At 44.5% G+C, this 25,484-nt stretch overlaps 1 protein-coding gene across 5 annotated transcripts in view; it reads right to left on the bottom strand.

The window, feature by feature from the left end:
- STON2 (stonin 2) overlaps positions 1-25,484 on the bottom strand; it is a 668,352-nt gene that overhangs the window by 76,081 nt on the left and 566,787 nt on the right. For all 5 annotated transcript variants that reach the window (XM_085626602.1, XM_085626605.1, XM_085626603.1 and 2 more), the window contains one exon: positions 15,890-17,707. In XM_085626602.1, the coding sequence (XP_085482728.1) occupies positions 15,890-17,707 (1,818 nt within the window). The remainder of the gene's footprint in view (positions 1-15,889; positions 17,708-25,484) is intronic.

Below are 25,484 nucleotides of genomic sequence, written 5' to 3'. Positions count from 1 at the left end.
AGACCGTAGTTTCAAATTCGCCCAGGCCTACGATGCCACACTCTTTAACGCATGGGAACAAGCCCATAGCTCCTTGGGCACTGACTCGTTTAGGTATCCCCGCTTTCTCATTAAAGACGCTCTCTTATATCGGCAAGGTTCCCCCTCCGATCCCCACCAACTGTTGGTTCCCAGATCCTTTAGAGAGCAAATCCTGTTCTTTGCCCACTCTCACCTCACGGCTGGACACTCAGGGTCTGAAAAGACAACGCAGAACATACTCAGACATTTTTACTGGCCAGGCATTTACAAAGACACCAAAGCCCATTGTCAGACCTGTACGGTCTGCCAGAGACAGAATACCCACAGGCCCCCTGCGGTTCCCCTACAGCCACTTCCCGTGATAGTAACTCCCTTCGAGAGAGTAGGGATGGACCTTATAGGACCTCTGCCCCGTACGAGAAAAGGCCATATGTACGTACTGGTTGTGGTAGATTACGCCACTAGGTTTCCAGAGGCTTTTCCCTTAGGAGCCCCCACTACCCGCAACATAGCAGACCGGTTTTTGGAGCTATTTTCAAGAGTAGGTTTCCCCAAAGAAATACTAACGGACCAGGGCACACCATTCGTCTCGCGACTGATGAAGGAAGTATGCCGGATCCTGGACGTACGTCAGATCAAAACGTCGGTATACCACCCGCAAACAGACGGTTTGGTGGAACGCTACAATGAGACTTTAAAGACAACGCTCAAGAAGATGTTAAATGTTGAGGGAAAAGAGTGGGACCAGCTCTTACCGTTGGCCTTATACGTCATAAGGAGCCAGGTTCAGAGCAGCCTCGGCTGCTCGGCCTTTGAACTGTTATACGGACGCCAGCCAAGAAGTCTAATGGAAATGACGAAGGAGGCGTGGGAAAAGGAAGACTTACTGGAGTACCGAGAGATGCTGGAGTATACACAAGGACTACAATCAAAACTAGGGAAACTCTGCGACTTTGCGTACTCCAACCTCGAGAAAAAGCAAGAAAAACAGGCACTGTGCTACAATCGAGGGAAAAGGTGGAGGTCCCTAAAAGTAAACGACTAGGCGTTGGTGATGTTGCCAACGTCCACCCACAAATTCCAGAGTGAGTGGAAGGGTCCTTACAGAGTTATAGAAACCATTGGGAAGACCACATACAAACTACAGATCACCCCAAGCCGGACCCAAGTATGCCATATAAACCTGTTAAAAAAATGGATGGGACCCCCACCCAAGACAACCAGCCTCACGTTACCCACGCGACGGAAGGACACGACCACACTACACCAATTGGTCGTCAACCCCGAATTAAGTCAGGAAAAAGCCGGAGAATTGACGGAAGTACTGCAGTCACACGTCTCGATGTTTTCGGATGTCCCTGGGAAGACACATCTCGCAGAACACCGAATTGAGACAACACCAGGGAAGATCGTCAAACAACGACCTCATAGAATACCGGCGGCCCGAAGAGAAGCGATACAGCAAGAAGTACGGGATATGCTACAACTGGGGGTGATACGACCCTCCCGAAGTGAATGGTCTTCACCTATAGTGATGGTGCCGAAACCGGATGGAAGCACCCGTTTCTGCATGGACTTTCGTGCTCTCAATGAAATCTCCTCCTTCGACGCGTACCCCATTCCCCGTATTGATGAGCTTATCGAAAAACTAGGAGAAGCCAGATACATTACTACACTGGATTTAACCAAGGGCTACTGGAAGGTGCCCTTAAGGGAAGAGGACCGAAAGAAGACCGCCTTTTCAACACCCGACGGCCTTTTTGAATTCACAGTATTGCCCTTTGGCCTTCATGGTGCCCCGGCCACCTTTCAGCGTCTGATGAACACTGTCTTGAGGGAACACCAGGGCTTTTCGTCAGCTTATCTTGATGATATTGTGGTCTTCAGTCCGGACTGGAAGACACACCTCCAGCACCTACACACGCTCTTTCATGACCTACGAAAAGCCGGCCTACATGTGAATGCAAAAAAATCAAGGGTGGCCTTCCACAAAGTGAACTATTTGGGGTATGTCCTAGGTCATGGTCTCATCGCCCCACAGAAGGAGAAAGTGAAAGCCATTACCGACACCCCTTTCCCCTCCAACAAAAGGGTCATGAGAGCTTTCTTAGGCCTGATCGGCTACTATAGGAGATTCATACCAAACTTTTCCGAGCTGGCCTCTCCTCTGACAGACACCCTTCTTAAAAACATAAAACCACAGATATTCAGGGTTCCCACCTTAGAAATGAGAGAGGCATTTAGTAACTTAAAAGACATTATCACTTCCAGCCCCGTTTTATCCTCCCCAGACTTTGAGGCCATTTATTCTGCACACCGATGCGTCAAATCACGGTCTGGGAGCGGTCCTGTCCCAGGTATTAGCTGACGGTATGGAGCATCCGATATTGTACATCAGCAGAAAGCTGTTCCCAAGGGAGGTGAGATATCCCACGATTGACCAAAAATGCCTTGCTATCAGGTGGGCCGTTGATAAGCTAAGGTATTATCTAGAGGGTTGCCACTTCACATTATACACCGACCACGCCCCACTCCAGTGGATGAGCCACAACATCTCAAACAATCCAAGGGTCCTCCGTTGGTTCCTCGCACTCCAGCCCTTTTCCTTTTCCCTTAAACATCGCAAAGGGTCAGAAAACGGCAGCGCAGACTACTTATCTAGGACGTCCCCTCTCCCCGATCGGGAGAAACCCATGGTGGAGGAGTGTCACAGGGACAGTGGGGAATACAACGTTGCAGGGGGTGACTAGTGGAAGCCACACGAACTGACGGGCTCTGTGCTTTGTGCCCCCCAGGACGATCCATGGACAACATCGTTTACGGAACTCTCAGAACGTGAAGCATGTCCCTTTAACTGGGACTCCCTTCCAGACAACCCCGCCCCCTATACTGATGCTGGTGGCAGACCGCCAATAAGACTCACGGAGGTGAGAAGCAGGATGTGCGGTGACTCCGGAGGAAGGAGAGAGGAGAGGAGTGACGGAGAGACGGAGTTGCAGCGAGAAAACGAGCCGAGCGAACAGCAGACGAGCAGCGGAAGCCCCACGGAGGACGGGAAGTCGGAGACAGGAGGACTCCACAACCACGCTTCGCCGAGCCATGCCCACGGAGGAGCGTGGCTAACCCAGGTACGGGATCGCTTCTCGGGCTGGGTCGGGAAGCGGGAGAAGGGAGGGCGCTACTAGACGCCGCCGCCTCGCCGCCTTGCCTTGTACATAGCCGAAACCCCCCCTTGCACTCCACTCCAGTTCACTTACGGTCGCCTTGCTCACCTGTGCACAAGTGTGGTCTCCTCACCCCCAAACCCTCGCAAAAGTCTAAAAGCGGATGTGAATACTAACACTCGCTTCTCTCTTTGTATGGTACGGCCCCCGGAGAATCCCCGCCGAGCTACGAAGGGAACCCCACGACTCCTGAGAGGTGAAGAGAAACACCATACCGCTGCGATAGGAGAAGAGATCCCAACACCTGCCGACCACACAGTTGTTAGCTTTGATTGACTAAACCAGCCTTTCACAAAGCTGAAGTGTTATTTACGAATAAACCCCCTCTTCCACAACCGCCTTCTGTTGCGTCCTCCGTCCAACCCGCTTACACATGCCAATTTGTATTTTTTTTAATGCTTTTATTCCATCGTGGGGTTCTGGGTATTCCTACTCTAGACCCTTTTCCTTATTTTCACTTATTTTTGCCAAGATGGCTGCCAACACTTCCTGGTTAAAGTGTTGGCAGCCAATCAGAGCAGTGCATTTTCCTGCACAAGCTCGTCTTTGTTTACGAGGACTTTGCGGCCAGAGCTATCACTATATTTTTCAGCTTAAATTTCTCAAAAACTACTGAATATATTTACACCAAATAGGCAATAGGCACTTCCTTGAACCAACATCTACCTCTTTGCCAACTTTGGTGTAAGTCAATTCAGCAGTTCGTGCTGTAGCTGTGGCTAACGGCTCCTATGGGAATTAACATTACAAATGCACCCTTATTTTGTACCCCAAATTCTCGGTCCCCACTGCATGGATCACCCTCAAACTTTCCATGACAACCAGAACCTACCTTGACGCTTTATTTTGGAAAATGTCATGAAGATTGTGCAAACGATGCCAAAGTTATAGGCAAGTCAAAAAAGGCTTTTCCCAAAGAAACTAGGTGCTAGCTATAAATACCTACTGGCAATTGCCAGTAGGTAAAAAACAAATATATATATATATATATATATATATATACTTACGTCTAAACTGCAGTCACACCTCGCAGCTTTTGAACTGCTGTTATGAAATATGTATTGGAACATTGTGACAGTTGGGACATGGTTCGGTAACACTCGTAGTTAATGAACTATAAACAGTGCACTGTAAAAAGAGGATGCAAAACAAGAAAAAATGTGGTTTAATCCCTGCATCAAGTATTAACAAGGAATAGCCACTGTTTTATCATAGAAACCTACAAAGTGAACTTACATATAAACTGCAGTCATACCTCGCAGCTTTTGAACTGCCGTTAGGAAATACGTATTTTGTCCCTTGTCACTGTCCATGAATACCGGATATAAAATCAGATCAGGTGGTGACTAAATGATCTTTTGCATATGACTAAGACTCAGTGGAGTCGAAATGCGTAATGCTACTTTCTCTGCCAGAATAAAAGAGGTTTTGTACGAAGAACAGTGGTTGGGCCTGATTATGCACATATATATCATATGCAATGCTAGTCTTTCCAGCTTGGTATCAAGTATTGTTTAATGTTTCCACCCAAGATGGGAATCACCACTGATGCATCCATGCATTTCTTCACCACCCCAACAGATGTGTGGAACTAGATGGAGGAAATTGAGATTTATTCAGGTGAACACCCAGTAAGTCAGCCAGTTAAGCGGAAATCAAGGAGAAACAACAGAAGCATGAAGAATGTACACAGGATGCAGCTCTTGAAAAAGCTTGCCTGGACAAAAATGTGAGCAAATATAGACACTCTAAGGTACAAGATTCTGAAGCTGGTACAGAGTTAAACGAAAAAGGAGAGGGCGCAGATTCGGGGTGCCCGACTGAGGACTCCCCTATTAGCCACCAATGAATGGACGACCTCACCTGAGGTAGTAACTGGAACACCATCTTGTCAATGTTTCATTATACTTACTTAGCTGCAAATAGATATGAGTATTCACTTGAAAATCATGAGGTAGATTTAGTCACCGGTTTATCAACGTTGGTCATGTTGGTGCAATGATTTATATATGTGGACAGGGCGGGAGTCTCTCGGGATAGGGATGATCATTGAGACTCCCATGGCTAGATGGTTTTAGTGTCCAGAAGAGCAATATCGCAATTTGTTCAGTGGGTTTATGCTGTTGTGGCGGGAAGATCCTGTTGACTTCTGCTGAAAATTTGAGTAGGGAAACCTCAAAGCCCACAAGAGTGGTACACCATAGATAACAGAGGATGAGACTGAGAAGGGCACGTCTCACTAAATGGAAGATTAATGATGGTTGAGAACAAGAAGGGGGAAGCACTTGGGGAGGTGGTCGGCCACCAACAGAAGGTACATACTGTGGTGTATCACTTAAGGCAAGTTCAAATTTATAACATGGAAAGTGAGAGTGCAAGGCAATGTTTTTAAACAACACAGAGTGCATGCTGAACTGAGGCACTGGAATGTGCATATAGTGTGTTTGCAGGAAACCCATTTGGCCAATTAGATAACTGACCCTACCTACTGAGCTTTTCCAAGAGGTGTGCTTATCTGGATAACCCCTGGAATGCCATTCGAGGTTCAGAATAGATATCTTGATGAAGGGGGCATGCATTCTGTAGTGGAGGGGAAACGTAATGGTGAGGATGTGGCAGTAGGGTGTAAATTTGTGTAAACACGAATCAAATACAGTTCCTTGATGCCCTGATGGCCGCTCTGATCAAAGCCCAGTATACATCACAGCTCTGGACTTTAATGTAGTCGTAGACTGTCAGTGGGGTAGACCTGTTCCCCTACTGCTGGGATCACAGGGCGGTGCCCTATCACACATAAAGAGTGAACACAGCAATGGAAGTTGATTGATGCATGTTGCATGCTTACTCCTGACACTTTGGAGTACTTCTATTACTCCGCAACACATAAGTTTTATACTAGTCTAAGGGTCTCCAACCTTCTCTGTAGTAAGAGATACTTATTTTCAATGAACATCATCCTGAGCAACTGATCTTATTAGTATTATAATAGTGACCACATCAGACAAGAATGCATTAGTGCCCACATTATGCAAGATTACCAGCAGTGATCACCTCGGTGCATCAGGCAAGGTTACCAGCAATAATGTCAAAAAAGGTTCGGAAATTTGAAATGTTTTTACAAGGGTAATACGTAGGAGCTATAGCTGCAATGCCTCTAGCAACAAGGTAATATTAGTAATATGTCTCCCCAACTCCACATGATTTATCACTCCAATGTCAGCTATAAATATGTTTTAGAAATGCAACTTTTTTTTTCCAAACATCAGCTTATGCGTTTTGAATATACACACATTTTCGTCTGGCATGCACACGTTTCAATGTTGGTATGCATATATAAATTTAGCTAAGCAAAAATTTCTAATTTATTTGGCCAGGCTCCACAAAGGAGAGGTACTTAGAGGTACCTGGAGAGCTACCACTAGTTCACAAGCTACTCATTGGAAAAGCCTGTACTAGACTATGTACATTCATGGTGAGTGGAGAAATAGACAGTAAGATGGAGGAGGTTGCATATATGGCTCATACAGAGTTGGATCATAATCCCCTTCGGGCAGCATTGGTATGGGGCAGAGCAAGGGCAGATGTACCTACCTCGAGGCTACAGGTAGCGGTGTTGCATGACGGACCATTTAGAACCGGAATCGGAGACCAAATAGAATATTATTTTATTGTAAACGATGATACTATAGGCAGTTGGAGTACGGAATGAGATGCATTTTAGATGGTGATGCGTGGGATATGCATCAAAACCATGCGTGGAGTAATCTTGATATTGAATAAACATATAGCAGATGAAGAGCACATGATTAATGAGTTGGAATCTTTGGCGCAGTTCCACCCCCAAATGTGTGTCCCTGGTTTACACGAAGAAGAAAATGGATGGTTTGGTAGAGCTACTCCAGGGAGTGTATTACAGTGGATATATTACATGCTAAGATGACGAGGGTGATAGAGCGAGGCGCTTACTGGCCTGGCTCCTGTGGGAAACTGCTCCCAATCAACACATCTGCGCAGTGTGTTTTGGAGGGGCACAGTCACTACTGCACAATTCAAATTAATGAAGCATTCACTACATATTGTCAGACTCTGTATGTGCTGCTCCTGCTGTGTGCTCCCTGGGAAGGATTGCTGCATTCTTGGAGGGCATTACTGTGACCAGATTGGTGCAGGAAAGAACTGCACAATTAGACACTCCTTTATTGATCTAGGACGTGTGTAATCCATTGATCAGCTAGCGACATGCAAAATGCCCGGATTGGATGGTGCATCACCTTTTATAGGACCTATAACCAATATTTGCTCCCAGACTATTAGTGGCCTATATGGAGGCCTTTGAAAATGAGATTCCACTTAGGTCTACAAAAGAGGCCCTGGAGGTTAGAGTCCCAAAATAGGACAGGAGTCCTCCAGATATTAAATCCTACAGGTCACTTTACCTGTTAAATACTGAATACAAGATATTGGGGACATCCTGGCAAACAGGCTACCGCCAATGATTAAGATGCTGGTCCATCATGATCCAAATGGATTAATCCACAAATGCTGTACATACACAGTCTGCAATGTTTGTTCTCAGAGATGAAGGAGGCACCACTGTAATATATCAACATGTCTTGATATCTTTAGATTGACATTGAGAAGGCATTCAATAGACTTATCAGGACGTATCTGTTTTAGATTCTTCCCAGGATGAGGTTAAGACAAATGATCAGAAAATGAATTGCATTGCCATACACCGAGATGCTGGCGAGGGTAGGAATGTGGCGGATCATGGTAGCACAATGGGACATAGGTAGAGGGATAAGACAGGGGTGTCAGCTCGCCCACCCCCCATTATTTATGATAGCAATGGAGTCCTTGGTGTATGCACTGAGGAGATGTGGCAGAGACTGGGGTAGCCTGCCAGATGGGCTCCCCGCTGTGTCACTACCTGTGGATGATAATGAGTGAATTATCAGAGTTTGGGAGGACCTCTGGACTCCAAGTCGTCTGGGACAAGTCCTGTTTGTTCCAGTTTACATTCAGGTATGCCCCAGAGATAGCCCAGGATATACTTGAATGTTTAGAAAGGGGAATTGGAGACCTTCCGATATTTAGGGGTGCAAGTGAACCATACAGATGAGACTTTAATGGCAGGTAATTTGGGTAGAGCAATTGCAGCAGTTCTGCAGTCCATTCCCTTTTGGTGATGACTCCCGCTATCTTCTATGGGTCGAGTGACAATAGCACAAATTATGTTACTCCCTCGAATGCTATACTTTCTTATTTCAGTGCCCATAGCAATTTCGAGTTTTTTTTTAAAGAACGGAGCTCACTTTTCTTGGGTTTAATATGAGACAGATATATGGTAAACGTGTATCTGTGAAGAAAAGTTTGGGGCCTGTTGATGTAGGAGGCCTGTGGGCCCACAATTTTGAGATATATTATATGGCTGCTGAACTACAGTGGGCAATGCTGTGGATGGGGGATAGTGAAGATCTGGATGGGGCGCGATGCTTGACTATGACAAGGGGCAGCTCTATATATGAAGTGCTGTTAGGGAGAGCGAGCTTCAGAGCTGTACGCATGGCGAGGTGTTCTTTACAGAAATACCTGAAGTGGATAAGAGCAAAGGGTGGTTATGCACCCCAGAACCTCCTGTGGTTTTCACCCGGGTTTCAGTTGATTGCAAACAGTTGATTGCAAAAGTACATAATAGTTGCTCCTGGCAAGAAGAGGGTGTATGCAGTATTAGACATTTATATAAAAATGCATCTCTTGGTAAATAAGAAGGGTTAAGGGAGAATAACAGGCTGGGACCAGGTCAGTTAATCACATATAACGCTTTAATCAGAGGTGCAGCGCTCACTTGGGTATGGGAGATAAAGAATCAGAGTTATGTTATGTTATGTTATGTTAGTTCCACTTGTAACGCGCTCGGCTACTCGAAGACACAGAGACACAAACCATGACCCTACCACGTGGGAACGCCAAACACGCAGAGGACTGGCTCTTGCCTATTACCCAGATACCTCTATACTGAAAATTAAATGGGATGAAAGGATTAGTAGGGAGCTGACAAGAAGTGAGTGGACTGTGGCTTTGGCATATATTAAAAAGAGCAAATGTACACGGTTTAATTATTTACATCTGATCTATCTCGCCCCAGCAAGAGAGTTCATATATTTCCAAATGCGAGAGATCAATGCCCCGATGTCATTGGGTAAAGGCTAATTTGTTTTCTACATGGTGTGCAAATGTGATCTGATAAAAGAATATTGAAAGGGGATTATCACTGTAGCGTCAGAAATGATGGGTAAGAAATGGGACTTGCGTCCCATGCTGTGCCCATTGGGGCTTGGGCAGAACACTATGGACGTCGCTCTGTGATAAGGGACGTGAGGAGCGACCCTTTCTTGTACACAGCTAAAGTACAGATGTTTGTCCTCTGGGGGATAGTGGGGTATGTTGTGGGTATAAGGATGCCTTGTACTGGTGGGCTTAGCACAGTACACAAGGATGCAATCCCAGATTTGTTACGCCTGTACTCGATGAGCGTGCTGGCTTATTGGTTCCTTTAATTCTTTCAAGTAGCTCAGTATATTTGCATAGAGTAGAGTTCTGTATGAAACCCTATTCTGAGGTTGATGTTATTATTACCAATAACATGTTCACTTGCGTACATACTTGGTCAAACCTCTGTCTTTGACAATGCCCAAGTGTTGAAGAGAGGGTAGGACAAAGCAAACCGTATGCATGTGTAAATGCTTGTTTTTATATGCCTGGGGTGCAGGCTGGACTTGTGTTTTTCCTTGTCCTCTGCGGGGCTTGGGCTATCGAGATGTATTCACAGGCTCCATCTTCGAAAGACTGTCTTGTCTGGATTTCCTTTCCCCCTCCATCCTTTGTTCGTGAGATTCAGGGTGTGGAGTTGGGCCGTCCCCTGTGCCCTGAGAGGCTTGCTCATGCATGGCCTTGTGTTTAAGGGTGAGGTTTGGCTCCACTACAGTGAACCATTGTCGTTCCTGCAGACCGATCTTGTTTGGTGCTTATGTTTGTGATGCGCTGTCCTCTGGGGTCAGCTCTGTGTGTCCAACTCCTGGCTTGGCCAACCTCCACATTTCAGATCTTTGATTATGATGGGGAAGGGGATCTGGAGATGGTCTTCTTCCTAAGCACTATGTGGTCAATTAGTGATTTTGCAGTGGAGAAATGAATTCCCTGTTTCCCTGCAGCATATCCTGATTACCCGCTTTTTTGTTTGGTCTGAGAGCTGTTTGTGGGCTGCCCCTTGACTAGGGTCCCGAGGGGCCAGTCCCTCCCACAGGAGCCCCCTGGCTCACCTAAGGCCATTCACAAGTTAACAGCCAACCTGTTTTTTCTTGTAATGCTTTATGTGATGCCTATCGTGGGCTTAATCTGCCTAAGTCTTTAAGGGAAACTAAGCATTGACTGGCCATCATGTGCAGCTGTGAAACTGATGTTTTCATGCACAAATGAATAGTAGGTGTATCCTGTGACAGTCCCACTATAGCTGAAGAGACAAGCTTATCTCACAAGCTACTTCAATGACAAAACCAGTGACATAACAAAAACATTCTTCAAAGAATGTTGTCTTTCCGAGAAACACACACAATTAGAACATGTGCAACTTCGTAGTGGTTTGATTTATTGTCTTCCTGTTTTAATGCAATTCTCAACTGGCTACAAAGTATTAAAAATATAGTAGCATGCCATTTTATATGTAGTGGTAAATAACAAACTTTTGGCACTTCCAAGTGCTGTAACATTCACAGATATTACTATTACCCACTTTGGATGAAGGAAAGGCTGAGTTAATGATTTGGCATAGCACTATTATGTGTTTAATTTCTGTGCCATTGAGAGACAAATTTTCAGCTTTGTAGTCTGTACCATTAATACTCTTAAATAATGATGAATTGGGTGATGTGTACAATTCCGTATTTTATGGGGTCGTGATGGTCGGTTTTACTGCCATTGATATAGTCCTTACTACTAAATTTGCATTTTATGGTGCTTTGATGATGTCTTTTCAAACTTTGGACCTCTTTGTTCTTGACTTATTCCATGTATTTTAACTATGTATTTACAGGCCCATGGTGGTTACACTGTACTCTTATTCCGCATATCGGATGGGGTTTTTTAATTGTGTTTGCTTGACTTTTATGGTTTTCCTTGTAAAAACCGAATAAAGTGTGAATGATGATGATAAATCGGGTGAGCAATAGTGATTAAGTGGAACTACAAAGAACACAATTAAGAGTTACCTTTCCACATCTGCTGAGTTGAGGGCAGGTGCATGCAATATTTATGATCAGTTGACTTGGTACATGTTAAGATTAATCCTGTTAATGTGATGCTGTGGGACGCCATTCTAATTAATGTGCATTTATTTTGGTGAATTAACTTTCATTGGTCTAAACAGACATTCTTTAATTCAATTGTGCAATCTTAAATTCAGATTTACTTTATTGGTTCAAATATGCGTTGGGCAGTGGCTATTGTGTGTCCCTTCCGTCACTCTTCCCAGAGTGAGAGCACAGTATAACTGTGTCTTGCAGCCGGATATGCAGTGGGATACCACACAAGCAAAGTTTACAATTTGCACACCCTTGGGTTCCTGTGACATGACAATCATGACGAAGAGTGGTTTGTGAATTTAAGAAACATAATAACATGTTATCTGACATGCATTTTTTTAATATTGCAATTTTTAGAGAAGTAAAATGCTCATTTAAAATACTTCTACACCCTACTGCTGTATGCTGTGTAATACTATAACACCTTGTATCCTTGTTGTTAATTGAAATCTATAATTCACAGGACAAGTGTAATTTCCAAAGAATTATGGAAAGCAAATAACCCACAGGCTTGACATAATTCCTGTGAAACATGTATTTGAACCCATTGCCAAAAGGACATTATAATTATGATTCTGAATTTTTTTTAAAACATTAATTTTTACTATTTATGGTTAGGTGTGGTGCCATAATTCACAGGTCATACCCTGCGTTAACAATGGGACATGGTTATGCCTAGTGGACACTGGTGCGATAACAGCTAGCGCTCAGGCCTGGGGCTCGAGTACCCTACATCCAGTACCCATTGGGCACTCATGCCCTGTGGCAAATGCTTCACCCTGCAGGACAAATTAGGCACTGAGCTCAGGACATGCCGAACGGTCCTCTACATGAGACTCAACATTACAAAGAGAAGTAACTTTCTTGACTTGTCAAAATTAGACCGATGCCAGAGCCTAAACCTACAGATGCTACAACATCCCTTCTTTTCTTTTTGTTTGCTCTCACGTGCATCTTCATGGCCTACGTGTGCTACTTCACGGCTCTCACATGTGCAGAATTATAGAGCCGGGCCTGGCTGCCAGATTTGCCCTGTTGTGTTGTGGGTTCTGGTTCGGCATGCTTAGAATGTGGTTGTGCGTGTTTGACACCCCCTTGGCTGCTGTGAATGTCTCTTCTCTGTGTGTGGCTGCTGACCCGTGGCAAGGCCTTTTGTGCCCTTTTATTTTGTGTGGCATCTGTTGTTTGGCTGCACCCTGTGCTTCTGCTGCGCCTAGGTCTGAACCTAAATGTGGATACCGGTGTCCTGGTACAGGCCAGTGCATTGCTTGACCTACTTTTGGGATGCTCTGCTTGCTTACTGTTGTAATCACCATTTTTGAGTTGCTTGCTTCAAAGTGTCCATGTGTTTTTCCTTGGAGTTGGCTTTCTCTACTTCTCTAATGATGCTTACTGTGCTCCCTGGTAGGCTGTCTGGCACAAAGTTCGTCCAGGCAGCCTTTTCCTCTGATTTGTTCCCCACACAACTAGTCTCTGCAGGGGTAGTGAAGCATTCTTGAATTAAGACGCATTGTTGGGCTCTTCTATTGCAAGCTTCTACCTGCTCAGGTGCCTGGTAACCTGGGTTTGATTTGCTTTAATGGTGAACCTGATAAATGTTCAAGCAAACTGGCTCGGTGCTGTGTGATTCTTGCTTTGTCAACCTCCTCACTGTTTGTGGGCCTTAGGCTGGGTACTTCCGATCCTGGTATGAGCGCTTATGTCCACTGTGTTTTGGAGGTTTTGTGCTGTGCCATTGCTCTGCACTGGTCTTGGGTGTTTTTGGTCACTTTGGTTACGTCCTGATTCTCGGCACTCAAGTCGCTCTTTGCCTCCAAATGCTTGGGTGTGGGGTGGGCGTCCTTCATGTGGCCTTCTTGTTGGTGCCTTGCTACCCCAGCACTCTACTGTACCCTCCTTTTGTGCGGAGGGGCCATCAGACGGAATATATGGGTCAGGGTATGGTTTACCCAATGGATCCTGGGGCACTTTGACCGCCACAGCTCCAGGCATGTGCTTTGGTTGGCGTGTTGGAGCCTTTAGTGGGAGCCCTGCCTTTCCTTGTTTGGTGTCCTTTCTTAGTGCTGCTGGAGGTGGCTTCTCCAGTAGATCATTTTAACAGTATTCATTATAATCCTCCCTTGGAGGCCTCTGGTGATTCTCGTGGAGTTCAGTGGTCTTGGCTGTCTGCTGGGCCATGGGGCATTTGGGACTTTTGCTCGTCTCCATTTTGGTGTGGGCATTCTGGATGACCCTCCTCCTGTGCTCCTTTTTGTGCTTGGTCTGCCCCAGGCATGCTTTATAATCTATTGTGTGGCTTTCTGGCTTTATAAGTCCTCTATCCTATTTTTTATTTGCAATGGGATATGGTTACACCTTCTTGCCTGAGCACCCTTTTGGGGACAGTGCATGGACTTGAACCTGCTCATATCTGGGACTAGTTGGATCTTGGATTCAGGTGCTCCTGTGTTTCTTGGCCCTGTTGAGCTTGGTTGCTAGAGGTTCTGAGCTTGAACAGCCTGCTCTGTGCTCCATGGGGGCATAGCCATGCACTGGTATGGGATGTGCTAGTCTGTATCCATCTTTATCTTATGAACTCAATGGCTTGTAACGTCATGGCCTTTGTGTGGGGTGTAATTTCCTCTGGAACGTACTTGTTCTTTCCCTTGTGTGCTTTATCCAGTGGGCAGAATCTCTGCTGAGGTGGGAATGGGCACTATTCCACCGTCTTTGCTGCTGGGTTTCCCCTTTTGTTGGCTGTTCATATCTGGCTCTGAGTGGGCGCTCTTGTTCCCTCATTTTGGGAAGCCATGGTTCATATTTAATTATATTTACTGTATACTTAATACACGCTTTAAAGTACATCGTGTGTCTCTATTTTAATGCAGGAGTTTCTCTATGTTTTTCTCACAAACTGCACTCATTATATGGAAGTGCTTTTTTCAAGTTGCAATATTGTTCTTGCTTTTTTTTCTTGTGGCCCATCAACAGTTCAGACATCTGTTTATTAAACAGCTTAAAAGACCTTTAATCCAGAGGAAATTCCATGTTATGACTTATCATTTTCTCTCAAATGGTATATCCTTCCCTGGAGCAAAGGTCAGAAGCCAGAGTATGCAGAATGTGGGAACCATTCACTCTCCTTCAAAACAGCAGAGCACAAACTATCCCTCCCTCACAAAGTCCTACCCAAGCCACAGTTCAACACAAAATATTTATCTTTCTTTGAGCCTTCAAGCTGAACCAGATCACACTGGTTTATCTTTGAGTGGGCCTCGTTGGTGTTTTTTAACAGGGCTAGGAAGGTCAGTACCAAATATATAAATTAAGGAAGTGTGGATTGTTTTAGCAGCAGAGAAGACACATTCTTGCTTGCAGACCTCTATAAGAGCCAACAAACCAGCTGGCGCATGTGCACTGAATAAAACATACTCAGCAATAAAGAAATGCATGGAATTAGAAATCTTGGACCTTAAAGTGCAGCAGATTATTTTTATTTAATAGAGGGACCGTGGTTGTAGAGCGAAGAGAACGAGCGGTGGGCATAATAGGACAGAGGTAAAGAGAAAGATGGATGGAGTGTGGGCGACATGATGTACAGGCTCTGGCAAAGTAGGAGTTTTCTTGCTTCTGTACAGTGCAAACATACACTCCATCCAGGCACCCATATTCGGCCTACTTGACACCCACACACAGCAGTAAAAATGCCCCCAGCTATTCAAGGGAAGGGCACATTTCTACTCCCTGATTACCAATTGCTCGCAGTCACAGAGTGTTTTTAGCCTATCCTGGCAGTCAGCAACAAAATGTCGCCATTCCTTCCAAGGCTTTGCACATCAGTGTTCCTCTTCCACACTTACAGAAAGCAGCCAGAGTGCTGGAAACATACCTTTACTTTGCAAATTGCACGCAAATATACACCACATTTACAATTCGGCAATGGCTCTGGGTACTGGGAGGAAAAAGTTAGGGAGCAGCAATACACATATTATGGTGGTGTTGGCTGCTGAAAGAGTGGATGGGAAGAGGCGTGGCTTAAAGATTTCAGGGGAAATGACATTTGACACGTGTGTCCAGGGGTCGATATTTGATGCTTCCAGGAGCAATTTGATGTGTTCTTCCAAGTGCCATATTAAACTGCAGCCATGTACATAATATCTGATGGATAACTGTAACATTGAAATGTAGCGCAGGCAAATCCAAAAAGCAATTTCATAAGTCAATTCTAAATAGCAGAGGTTTCTTCCTCTGAGATCTTAGACACATGGATGCAGAAAGAAAACAAACTGGTAAAAGGGTACTCACCCGAGTTCTTATCAGGCAATCTGTTTATCCTCCATACGATGGAGCCATAGGCATGTTCATATTTGGCAGTTCCCAGAGTCACCCTCATGGCTGGCTCTGACCCAGAAATGCTGGTTGAGCCAAAACTGGCTTGTCTGTTCACTTTCGCTTTCAAGGACTTCTCTCCCAGCATGCTATCCCTGCGAAAGTTTTTGATCCACTCCGCAGGCACAGGATACCGGATCATGACATTTTCACAAGGGACCTGAGTGAGGGGGTCGCGATTGGAGGAGAATCCAGTTGACATCACCAGCCAACTCTGGAGCTCGACCTCAGCCCCCTTCACACAAGCCGCAGTCCTAATGGCAAAAGGCAGTGTTTTCTCTGCAAAAACCGTCCTAAATCTCATCAGTTCAAACTTACAGGCGTCCAGAGGATTAAAGACAACCATCCTAGCACCGTGGAACACTTCTTCATCCACTGATCCGTGGAACTGGCAGTCAAACAGTTTGATCCACCTCGTGGTCGTGGTAGGCATGATGTCATGCCTGGAGACAATTTCATTGCCTTTAATGAGGATATCGTTCAAACCCAACCTACAGTAGGCAAGTCCAGATAGAAAGCTCAGCACATAGATGTGCGTCATCACAGAGTGCTGGAGAATTCTATTGTCTTTTTTAGCTAAAATGCCATGGAACTCATCTTTGACATCAACAGTAATCTCCTCTTCAATGTAATTTAAGCCGACAGTACTGAGATCCAGTGTTGCGGGCAAGTTCATGAGTGCATCACGAACTACGTTTATAAAACTGACAAACTCTTCATAGTCTGTGGTGCCCAATTTGATCACTTGTTCCTTCTCTGCTGCATGTGAAATCATAGGCTTTGGCTGGTACTTTCTCTTCTCCTTGTAGAAGATTCGATCAATCCGTACAGTGTGTATCCTACCACTGTCATCGTAGTTCTGCAACTTTGGCTCAGAAATCTCATGGCAGATCTCCAGTTTGAATTCCCGGAAAGGCTTTTCGAGTCCCTTTTCATAGAAAAGTTGTATAAATCCAGTTTCTGTCAGTTTGACACAGATGGGTCCCCAATGCCTAGAGGACATAATGTTCTTCTTCTCAGGAATCCTCAACATCAGAGTCCAACCATCTTTCGGCTGAGGCCGGGCAAATGTTAAAGGAGGGCCTATGGGCTCATTAGGTTTTATGGGGTCATCCGGCAATGTTGGACTTCCTGGAAGATCTGGATCCCCGATTTGGAGCTGCTTCAATTGCTCAAGGGCCTCCGACTGGGAACGCCTTTTGTTGTAGTCCTCAAAATTGATAGTGTCAAGTTCTTGGCAGATCACATAGAAGGAGTCTCTTTGGTCCCTCTGTGGTGCACTGGTGACTGAAGAGGTCTGACAGCGTTTCTCCTGTTCTTCAAAGAATGAACTGAAAGGATTTATGGGAGATGGCAGGACATCTTTCAAGGATTCATCAAGAAATGGATTTGTGGCCTTCACTGGGGAGAGAGGTTTCTTCAACGATGAAAGATCAAGTTTTTGGACTTTTGAAAGGTCCACCAGCATGCTCTTAGGCCGTTCTCGCTTCTTGAATGATCCAACAAAGTTTCGATTGGCATCTGGTACTGATGCAGGTTGGGGGCTCTCGGGCTTCCCAGAAAGATCACTTCGTAAGGGTGAGGAGGGGGTGTCATCCTCTTCAAAAGTGACCCAGCTAGAAAAAGGAGCAGATCGTGGGGCAGTCGCATGCCCGTTAACAGGTATGCCGTTGGTCTGCCAGTTGACAGCATCCATATCTATCTCATCATCTTCTTGAAAAGATGAGAAATTGTCTGAAAATTAGAAACATGAAATGGTAAGAACATGTTCAGAAGTGGTAAAAACATTTATCTTTAATCACTATAAACAATGTAAGCTTTTTTGGTACGTAACATGCACTTTTTTAAAGATGATCTGTGGATGTTGTCAATATGAATACTCTGCTATTCATCATCAATATATATTATTAATATTTTTTGTGCTTCTATGACAAGAAAAACACACCTCTCTTGTTCACATGGTCAACATATTCATATGATCAGTAGGGACACAATTTAATTATCCACAAAAACAATTCTCCAGATTAGTATTTTTTCCTACTAGGAATTCCCATGCCAAAGTCCCATATCCCTTTGACTAAATAATATACACCAAAATCAAAATAACCTCATTCAACATGGCGTGGGTGCCTTAATCATTCTACACAATGCTACCAAATTTCAGTTTCAGACTTTTCTAACATGAATACGCCTGCGTTCAGTCCACAACTTAGGTACGCAGTTGCTCAGTTAGATTTAGGAATGTACTAGTCATGAGGATAAGTAGCATCAGCCCTCTCTCCCATGATGCACTGTCCAGGGACTGACTCTCTGAAAACAATGCAAGTAGAATCCAATGTACAGGAAGTCAGTGGGAAACTGGCTCACATGCAGAAACGATAAGCACTTAACATAGAAACAGGCTGAGGGACAGGCTTAAGCAAGGAGATCAAGGTCATTATCACTGAGGCAACATCGCACGTGGCTCAAGTGCACTAAATGGTGTAAGCTTGACTCTCTGATGGAATGAACTGAGGTTGAGAAGATGGAATTTTTTGGTGGCAGATACGCCACAAACAAAGGAGAATTTTTAGAGATCGAAGGCAATACACAGAAATGAATTAGATTGCAATATTTTTGGAAGCTGAATTAATGAATAAAACAAAAGTGGATACCTCGCTCCAGCCCTGGTAGAACCTAATAGTCAGTGGTAGAAATGTGGTGGGACATAGAAAGGCTTTCACCTTTTATCCTAGTGTTCGAGCATGTCAGATTGTGATTGGTTGTTTCTAGTGTGATGACACTGCAAACAAGCATTTGCAACGCAATAGGTCTCGCCTTTGATACCTTATACGTTTTTAGCTATGAAGCACATTATCCTAGGTAAAGCGAATCTGGTATCTTAATGTCCTTTGATGGCCGTTTTCTATCAAGAGAGTTAAATAGCACCAGTTGCTAGAAAAAAGTAGCCCTTATGAAAAAGCGAAAGCAGACAAGTCCTGGGACAATGTTCCAAAGCCCACATAAAGTACATACAACAAATCTTCCAGACAGTGCAAGCGTTGTCTAGGCTTGACCTAAAAAGGCCAAAAAATGTCTTCCATAAACAGCTCATTCAGTGGGCCTTCTTCAAATGTTCAATAGAAATATGCAAGCCAGAGAGTTTAAGGGCTGACCTGACCTTCAGAGTATTCAAAATGTATAAGACTGAAAATATTGCCAGATGGCCAATCAAATTAATTAACTCACACATTAATAGGTTAATAAAATGCAAGGGAGTTTGAAAGATCACATGGCACTAGTGGCATACAAGTGTCGTCTGACTTCAACACATTTATACCAATGGTTGTAAATTACCAAATCCTCCCTAGTGAACACAGGAGAGCTCCTAGCTGCATCCTATCACATCGGAGGCACCACCCCATTTCAAACGACCATTTAAGTAATATCAGGCGCAATCTCGGCTGGACTTCACCCCTAATCAAGGAAGGCTGCATGGCCGTCGTCTAGAATGCCATCCACAGGCCGAGCCGCTATGTCAAAAAACCAACATCACTTCAACATCAGCTATGGCTTATGATGCTTTTAGATGGGACTTGCAAATGGAACCTCTTTCTGCTGTCCATCTGACTTAGGAATGTATTACACATATTGAACATACACTGCCAGTCATGCATCTCCCATTTTTGTACTGGTCCACCCCCTCCCACACTTGCTGCAGCTTCTGGCACTAGTTTAGTTGTTTAGAAATACAATATACATGAAAATAGTGCTAATACCTGCCTCCCCAACCATTCCTTTAGCTTTGGGGACCTGGAATAATCTGAACTGGCGCATTTACATGGGGGGGGTGGGGGGAGATGGTTAGTAGTTGTTTTGGCAGCAATGACAAGGGCGATGGGTGGTGCAAGCTGCAGTGGCCTCCTGGTCAGAGCCCTGGCACTTAATATTTGACAAATTAAGCACTGCTGACCCAGGACATGTGGCCATTAAATGCGCTGTTTATGTGCTACAACCTGAACGGGAGCCTGTTTGAGTGGGATGAAGAATATTATTGGCTTCCAAACATTTTGCAAGGTGCCTGTTTATTGTTTTTTTAAAGATTTTACTGATTCCAGGAAGTAAAGATATGGGTCTGTAGTTTTCTACCACCTCAGGATCCACAGGGTGTGTTTTTTAAGTAAAGTTTTCCTTTCCCCTGGAATGCTGCAGTTATTCAGGGACAGGTTATAAATAACTGTCAAAGCGAAAGCATCACATCTCCCCTTTCAGTAAAATGTCCATTGAAGCGGGGTCAAGTGGCGAGCCTGATTTGACTGGCTTTGCTGCAGCAATGACTTCCTCTTTGACCAGTTGAGAAAATGTGGACAGTTCAGCTTTTGTGTTATGAATTGTGGGTCTTCCATCTGTGTTGTATTTATTACATACTGAACCCGATAAAACATTACAGATATATCTCATTTCCCGAGAAAATGGTTTGCAAGTAGTTCCCAGCGTCCCACAGATGGGGGAGGACTGGCTTCTGGGATATCAGGCTTTGAGACAGAATTTACTATTTTGTACATTTCTTTTGAGGATTTTGAGGATTGATTAATCCTTTCTGCAAAGTCGTTTTTTTAGGCTCTATGGAAGGCATGCTGATATTTTTTCAGCGAGGTTTTGAAGACCTGTTGGCAAGCGTCATTGTAATTAATTCTCCAATTTATTTTATATTTTTTAAATTCTCTTTTTAGTAGTTCTAGTTCCTGGGAGAACAACTGAATTTTATCATGCGGTTGCATTTTCTTACTAGTTTTTAATGGTATTAACGACTGTTCACTGTGCCTTGCTGAAGGATGCTTGAGTTAGATGAATTAGTACATAAATAAACTGATAGTGAGTGGGCGGGGCATACAGCTGGCGGCAGAGAGAATGATGGATTTTTTCTATTAACCTTACATATAGAACGCACTTTGATTACTCGCCAAGACGACTTGCCGAAAAGTAATTGACAAACCCTGTTACATGCAACTGGTTTCCATAACAACCAAGTAAATGAAATAGACTATCATATTTTGTGCAACTGCTTAAATGGTTTCTGCTGCGCAGTTGGCTGTCACTCGCTGAGAGATGGAAAGCTTTGTGTGCCCATGTGTAGGGAAGTTGTGAAAATAGGATCGCTGGGAGGTAATTTATGCGCTCCCTCCAGGGAAATCACCAAGGCCCGTTTCATGGTTCTTAGTGCGGTTCGAGATTAATACTTTAACCCGTTTCATTGGTTCATGACATGAATCAGACGGGGCACCAACCAACACCCCCTGCCGCTCCCCCCCAATCTGGAAAAATACACACTTTGTTATATCGGCAATAGGAGTAACACCCTGTCTCTCAGTCTGTTTTTACTGCTTCATTTTTGCTAGGGATTATTACCAACGTCCACCATTTTTTCTACTGCATTCTTTAAAGGTTTGCAATGTATAGAAATGGCACCACTCATGGCAAACACATTTTATGTGATACTCACTTTAAGGGAGTGTGGGCAGCCAGCCTCTTTGGGTTAAAGGCTTCTTTTGCTCCAGAACCTTCAGCCATTGGCTGGAGACATTGTCAGTCCATCTATGCTCCGCCCTTGGAGTATTTCTGACACTACGTTTCTATTGGTTGTGTTGTTGTGTCATTCAACCTCAGTTTCAGGAATGAGGGACTCATTTAAGGTTTATGAAAGACCTGGTAGCACTGGTGATTGAAAGTCAAAGGCATATGAAAAATGGATGCTACAGAAAAAAAGACTGCTTTATTTTCTGCAGCATTCATTTTTCAGACGCTTTGGTCAGAAATGGTTCGCCAGTGCTGCCACGCTTCTTGCCAACTGATTATAAATAAATAAATAAATAATGATAAAGTGGTCCTCTTGGCAATAGTATTCTAAATACTCTTGTTGTTTTATCATTTCAGGATGGCTGCCATGCTTGCAAAAGAGTTTCAGAACCCCAATAAAAGGGCCACGAGGCAAGCAGGAGCTACTGGGCCTTTTACTCCTGAGGCCCAGGGGCCCGACGAACTATGAATTCTATGCAAATGGGTCAAGTACTCCTTCAGCACTGACTCTCACTGGTAGCGCACTTTGAGAAGTCCAATGCTTCTCGGGGGGAGGTAGGTACTGGAGGGTGAACAAAAAACGTTCAGAAGCAGCAATAAATGATTGACCCTGCATTCTTTAGAAGCTCTTCCGACACAAGCTGGTGGACAGACAACCTAGTGCCCTGCCCCTGCGACAATTTGGCAGTTCAAAGCACATTGCACCTTATGCTTTTTTGCACCCTATATAAGGAGCCTAGCAGCAGATTTTTAGTCCCAATTTTAAAAAGCTCTAGGCCAAGCTCTTATACTGAAGGTTTTAATCTCTTGTATTCTTTGGCCACATCAGACATATGTAGTGGGGCTTCCAATTTTATTAAGGTGGTAATTGCTATCAGAAAACAATATTGATATCTGTTATCGATTCACATTATTTAGAATTAATAATGAATTTCCTTTTAGTGTTGTTTTAGACTAATTTTAAGGATGGTATTCTTCATTTTTATTCCTTTTAATAATTGAAATAACTGAAGTGATTACCATGTGTATGTAATTGGGCTACGGTAACTACAAAATGTATAGTTGATTTTATGCACTTTTATGGGTTTTTTCTCTGAAACCGAATAAAGTTACCTTGATTATGATGATGATTGTCCAGCCAAATATTTGTTTTTATGAAACAAGCATTGACAAAGCCATTATGTCTCATCTATAAGAGCTATTGGCTTTGGAAATGTTTTGTAGCCATGCCATACAGCAGTGCAGATGCACTGCAGTGTGGCTAAAACTAATTTTTAAAAAGCGCTCTGCCACTGCCAGGGCAACTGCACTTTTTTTTTTAAAGTGAATTCGCCCTGGAGGCATCATTGTCCTTTTATTATTATTATTATTAGCCACACTGCTATACAGCATGGCTACAAATCATTTCCAAAGGCGGCAATGCCCATACTGTACAGCATTGACCAAAAGGAAATGGCAGAGCCAATAGTCTTAAAGGGTGCAATCTATTGGCTTTGTCAATGCTTTTAAGGACTCAGCACAACACCCCTTTGAGTCTGGGCAAATCAGTTAATCTCCTCATGCACGAAAAAAAAATATGGCATTTAACAAAATAGCTTATCATATAAAAAAGTAATTGTGTCTCTGACCACGTCTTAATGAAAATATATTTAGAAGCAGATAACATCTGCTGTCACAATAAAAGCCGATAACATCTGTTTTCATGATAAACATCCATAAAAGGGCTTCTTTTAAGTGTGTGTGGCATAGTAACATAGCTACAAATGGCAAGAGGTTGAACCAAGACAACAGGGAAGAAGATAAAGTAAACGTAGAACCTCAATTACAGTGCAATCAGCTGAAGGACAAAAATCACGTTGAAGCAATTAGTACTTGGTCTATGCTACAACCGAAAGAAGAGGAAGTGAAGCCAGCCCATGCTGGAGTATTTGGAGGCAGAAAATAAGAGTGAAAAGAACCCAGCGTATGTTCAGCACTGAGCAGGCTGCAAGCCCCTTGTATATAGTATATCTCGCAAGCAAGAGTGCATGCAACACATGCACTGTCGTAGGCGAGACCTAAATAGGAATATTTAATCGTAATTATTTAATATGGCATTCACAAACAATACATAGAGTACCTTTATGTCAGGGCTCTAGTGTTTTAGCCGGCAGGTTCCTAAGTCCCACTACCCTATCGCAAGCAGTAGTGGTTATTCCCCATTCACTATAGGTGACATTCAAGTTAAGCCATACTAGTAGTCTGAGTCTCAGGATTCCCACTCCGACTCCTATTAAGTCAACAGTGTTCAAGTGCTGAACCATTACATGGCAGGCACCAGCAGGACCTGTACGACCAGAGTCTCTCTGCATGCACCATTCAAGGACGCTGCAAGCTGCAGCGGCTGTCTCTGTGGGTTCCTCCCTCTTATACCCACAGGGACAGCAGCTTGGGAGGGCTGCCTCGAGGCTCCTCCAATGCTGGTAAGTTTCCTTGTATCCTCCCCACAGGTGGGGGGGGGCGTGGGGGGAACACTCCTGGTGCTGGCCCTCATTTGGGGCTTGGGCCCACATGAGTCCCCAAGGCAGCCTCTTCCTCTTGTAGATGGTCTCAATCAGACCACGCTCCTTGTCTTTTTCCCATTGGCCCCACCTGGCATACAGGGCCACCAACTTTGGTCTGCACACAGGCAACAAGCAGACGGTACAGGAGCAATCTTCACTGCAGCTCCACCTGGCACAAGGGGACACCAACTTCGCTCCACACATGGTCTACAGCCACTGGCAGCACTCTTCATGGCCTGCCCACGTGACATATGAGGTCACTTACTTCATTCCACGTGCGGGCTACAGCACGATTGATGCAGCAATAATCCATACATGTCAACAGACCTGATTCGGGCAGGAGTTCCCAATTTTTAAAGCCAAAAATGATTTGATTTTACCTATCTCCCGCCTAAAAGTGCTTCTGCTTCAATTTAATTCAATAGGGAAAATAAATTCCCCCGATTTTGCTTTCAAAATCTCCCACTTCCCCCTTTTAAAATGTTGGCATGTATGGTAATCTTCACCGCGGCCCCACCTGGCATACACATTCACTGACTCAAACATGCACAGTGGCAACAAAATAATTGGTGCACCAGAGATCACAGCTCACTTCACAGCAGCCCTCCTGACTCATACATGGGTTGCTGACTTTAACTTGCACGCGGACCATGACACAATTGGTGCAGAAGCAGTCTCCTCACACCTCGCTACAGGAATCCAAATGACAGGATCCCCACTGGACCTGGCTCCCGAGAATGCTCTCCTCTCCCTCACAGTGGACACTGGTCTTGGAAAGAAGACGGGCACCAGTGGTCTAGGGGCAGGTGGTCTTGGATTCCATGGGGGATCTCCCCTCAACTAGCAGGAAGACTGGCATGCCTTTGCCCCCAGTCTTAAGCACAGACATACACCTTGCAGAGCTACTCTTCCTTGCATAGCTTAACTGGCAGCTTGACAGTTGACAATCTTGGGGGCCTCAGGTTCCCCTTCTTATCAGGACACCAAATGCGTTTTAGAGTCTGAGTCTTTGAAGTTTACGATAGGAGTCTGCTTCCTTTGAAGTGCCCTCTGCCCTGCTCTTCCTCCAGAAGGCAGTCTGTCACAGCAGGAGTGAATGAATCCGATAGCCCCACAACACAGACCATGGGCGGGACTAATAGTTCCCACCTGGATGTCAGTCACAATGATATGTGTATCAAAAGGTAAACCCAGGGCCTAAGCCTTACTCTTTATGATTCTCCTTCATGAGATGTGCTAGGCCCCTTCCCAGTGACCTCTGTGAATGAAAGAGCACCCTTTGAACTACACTGAAGAGCCTGGCTCTCCCTTCCTCTAGTGTGTTTCATTCAACTCGCAGGAATGCAGCAATGCCCAAATCTGGGGGAATTCTTCCTACCTCCTCATGCTCATCCAGTTAGCTCTGGGTCTCC

Source organism: Triturus cristatus, chromosome 9 (assembly GCF_964204655.1).
Source record: "Triturus cristatus chromosome 9, aTriCri1.1, whole genome shotgun sequence".
NCBI lineage: Eukaryota > Metazoa > Chordata > Amphibia > Caudata > Salamandridae > Triturus > Triturus cristatus.
The sequence above is the reverse complement of the archived record's forward strand: the minus strand, read 5'-3'. Positions and strand labels throughout refer to the sequence as shown.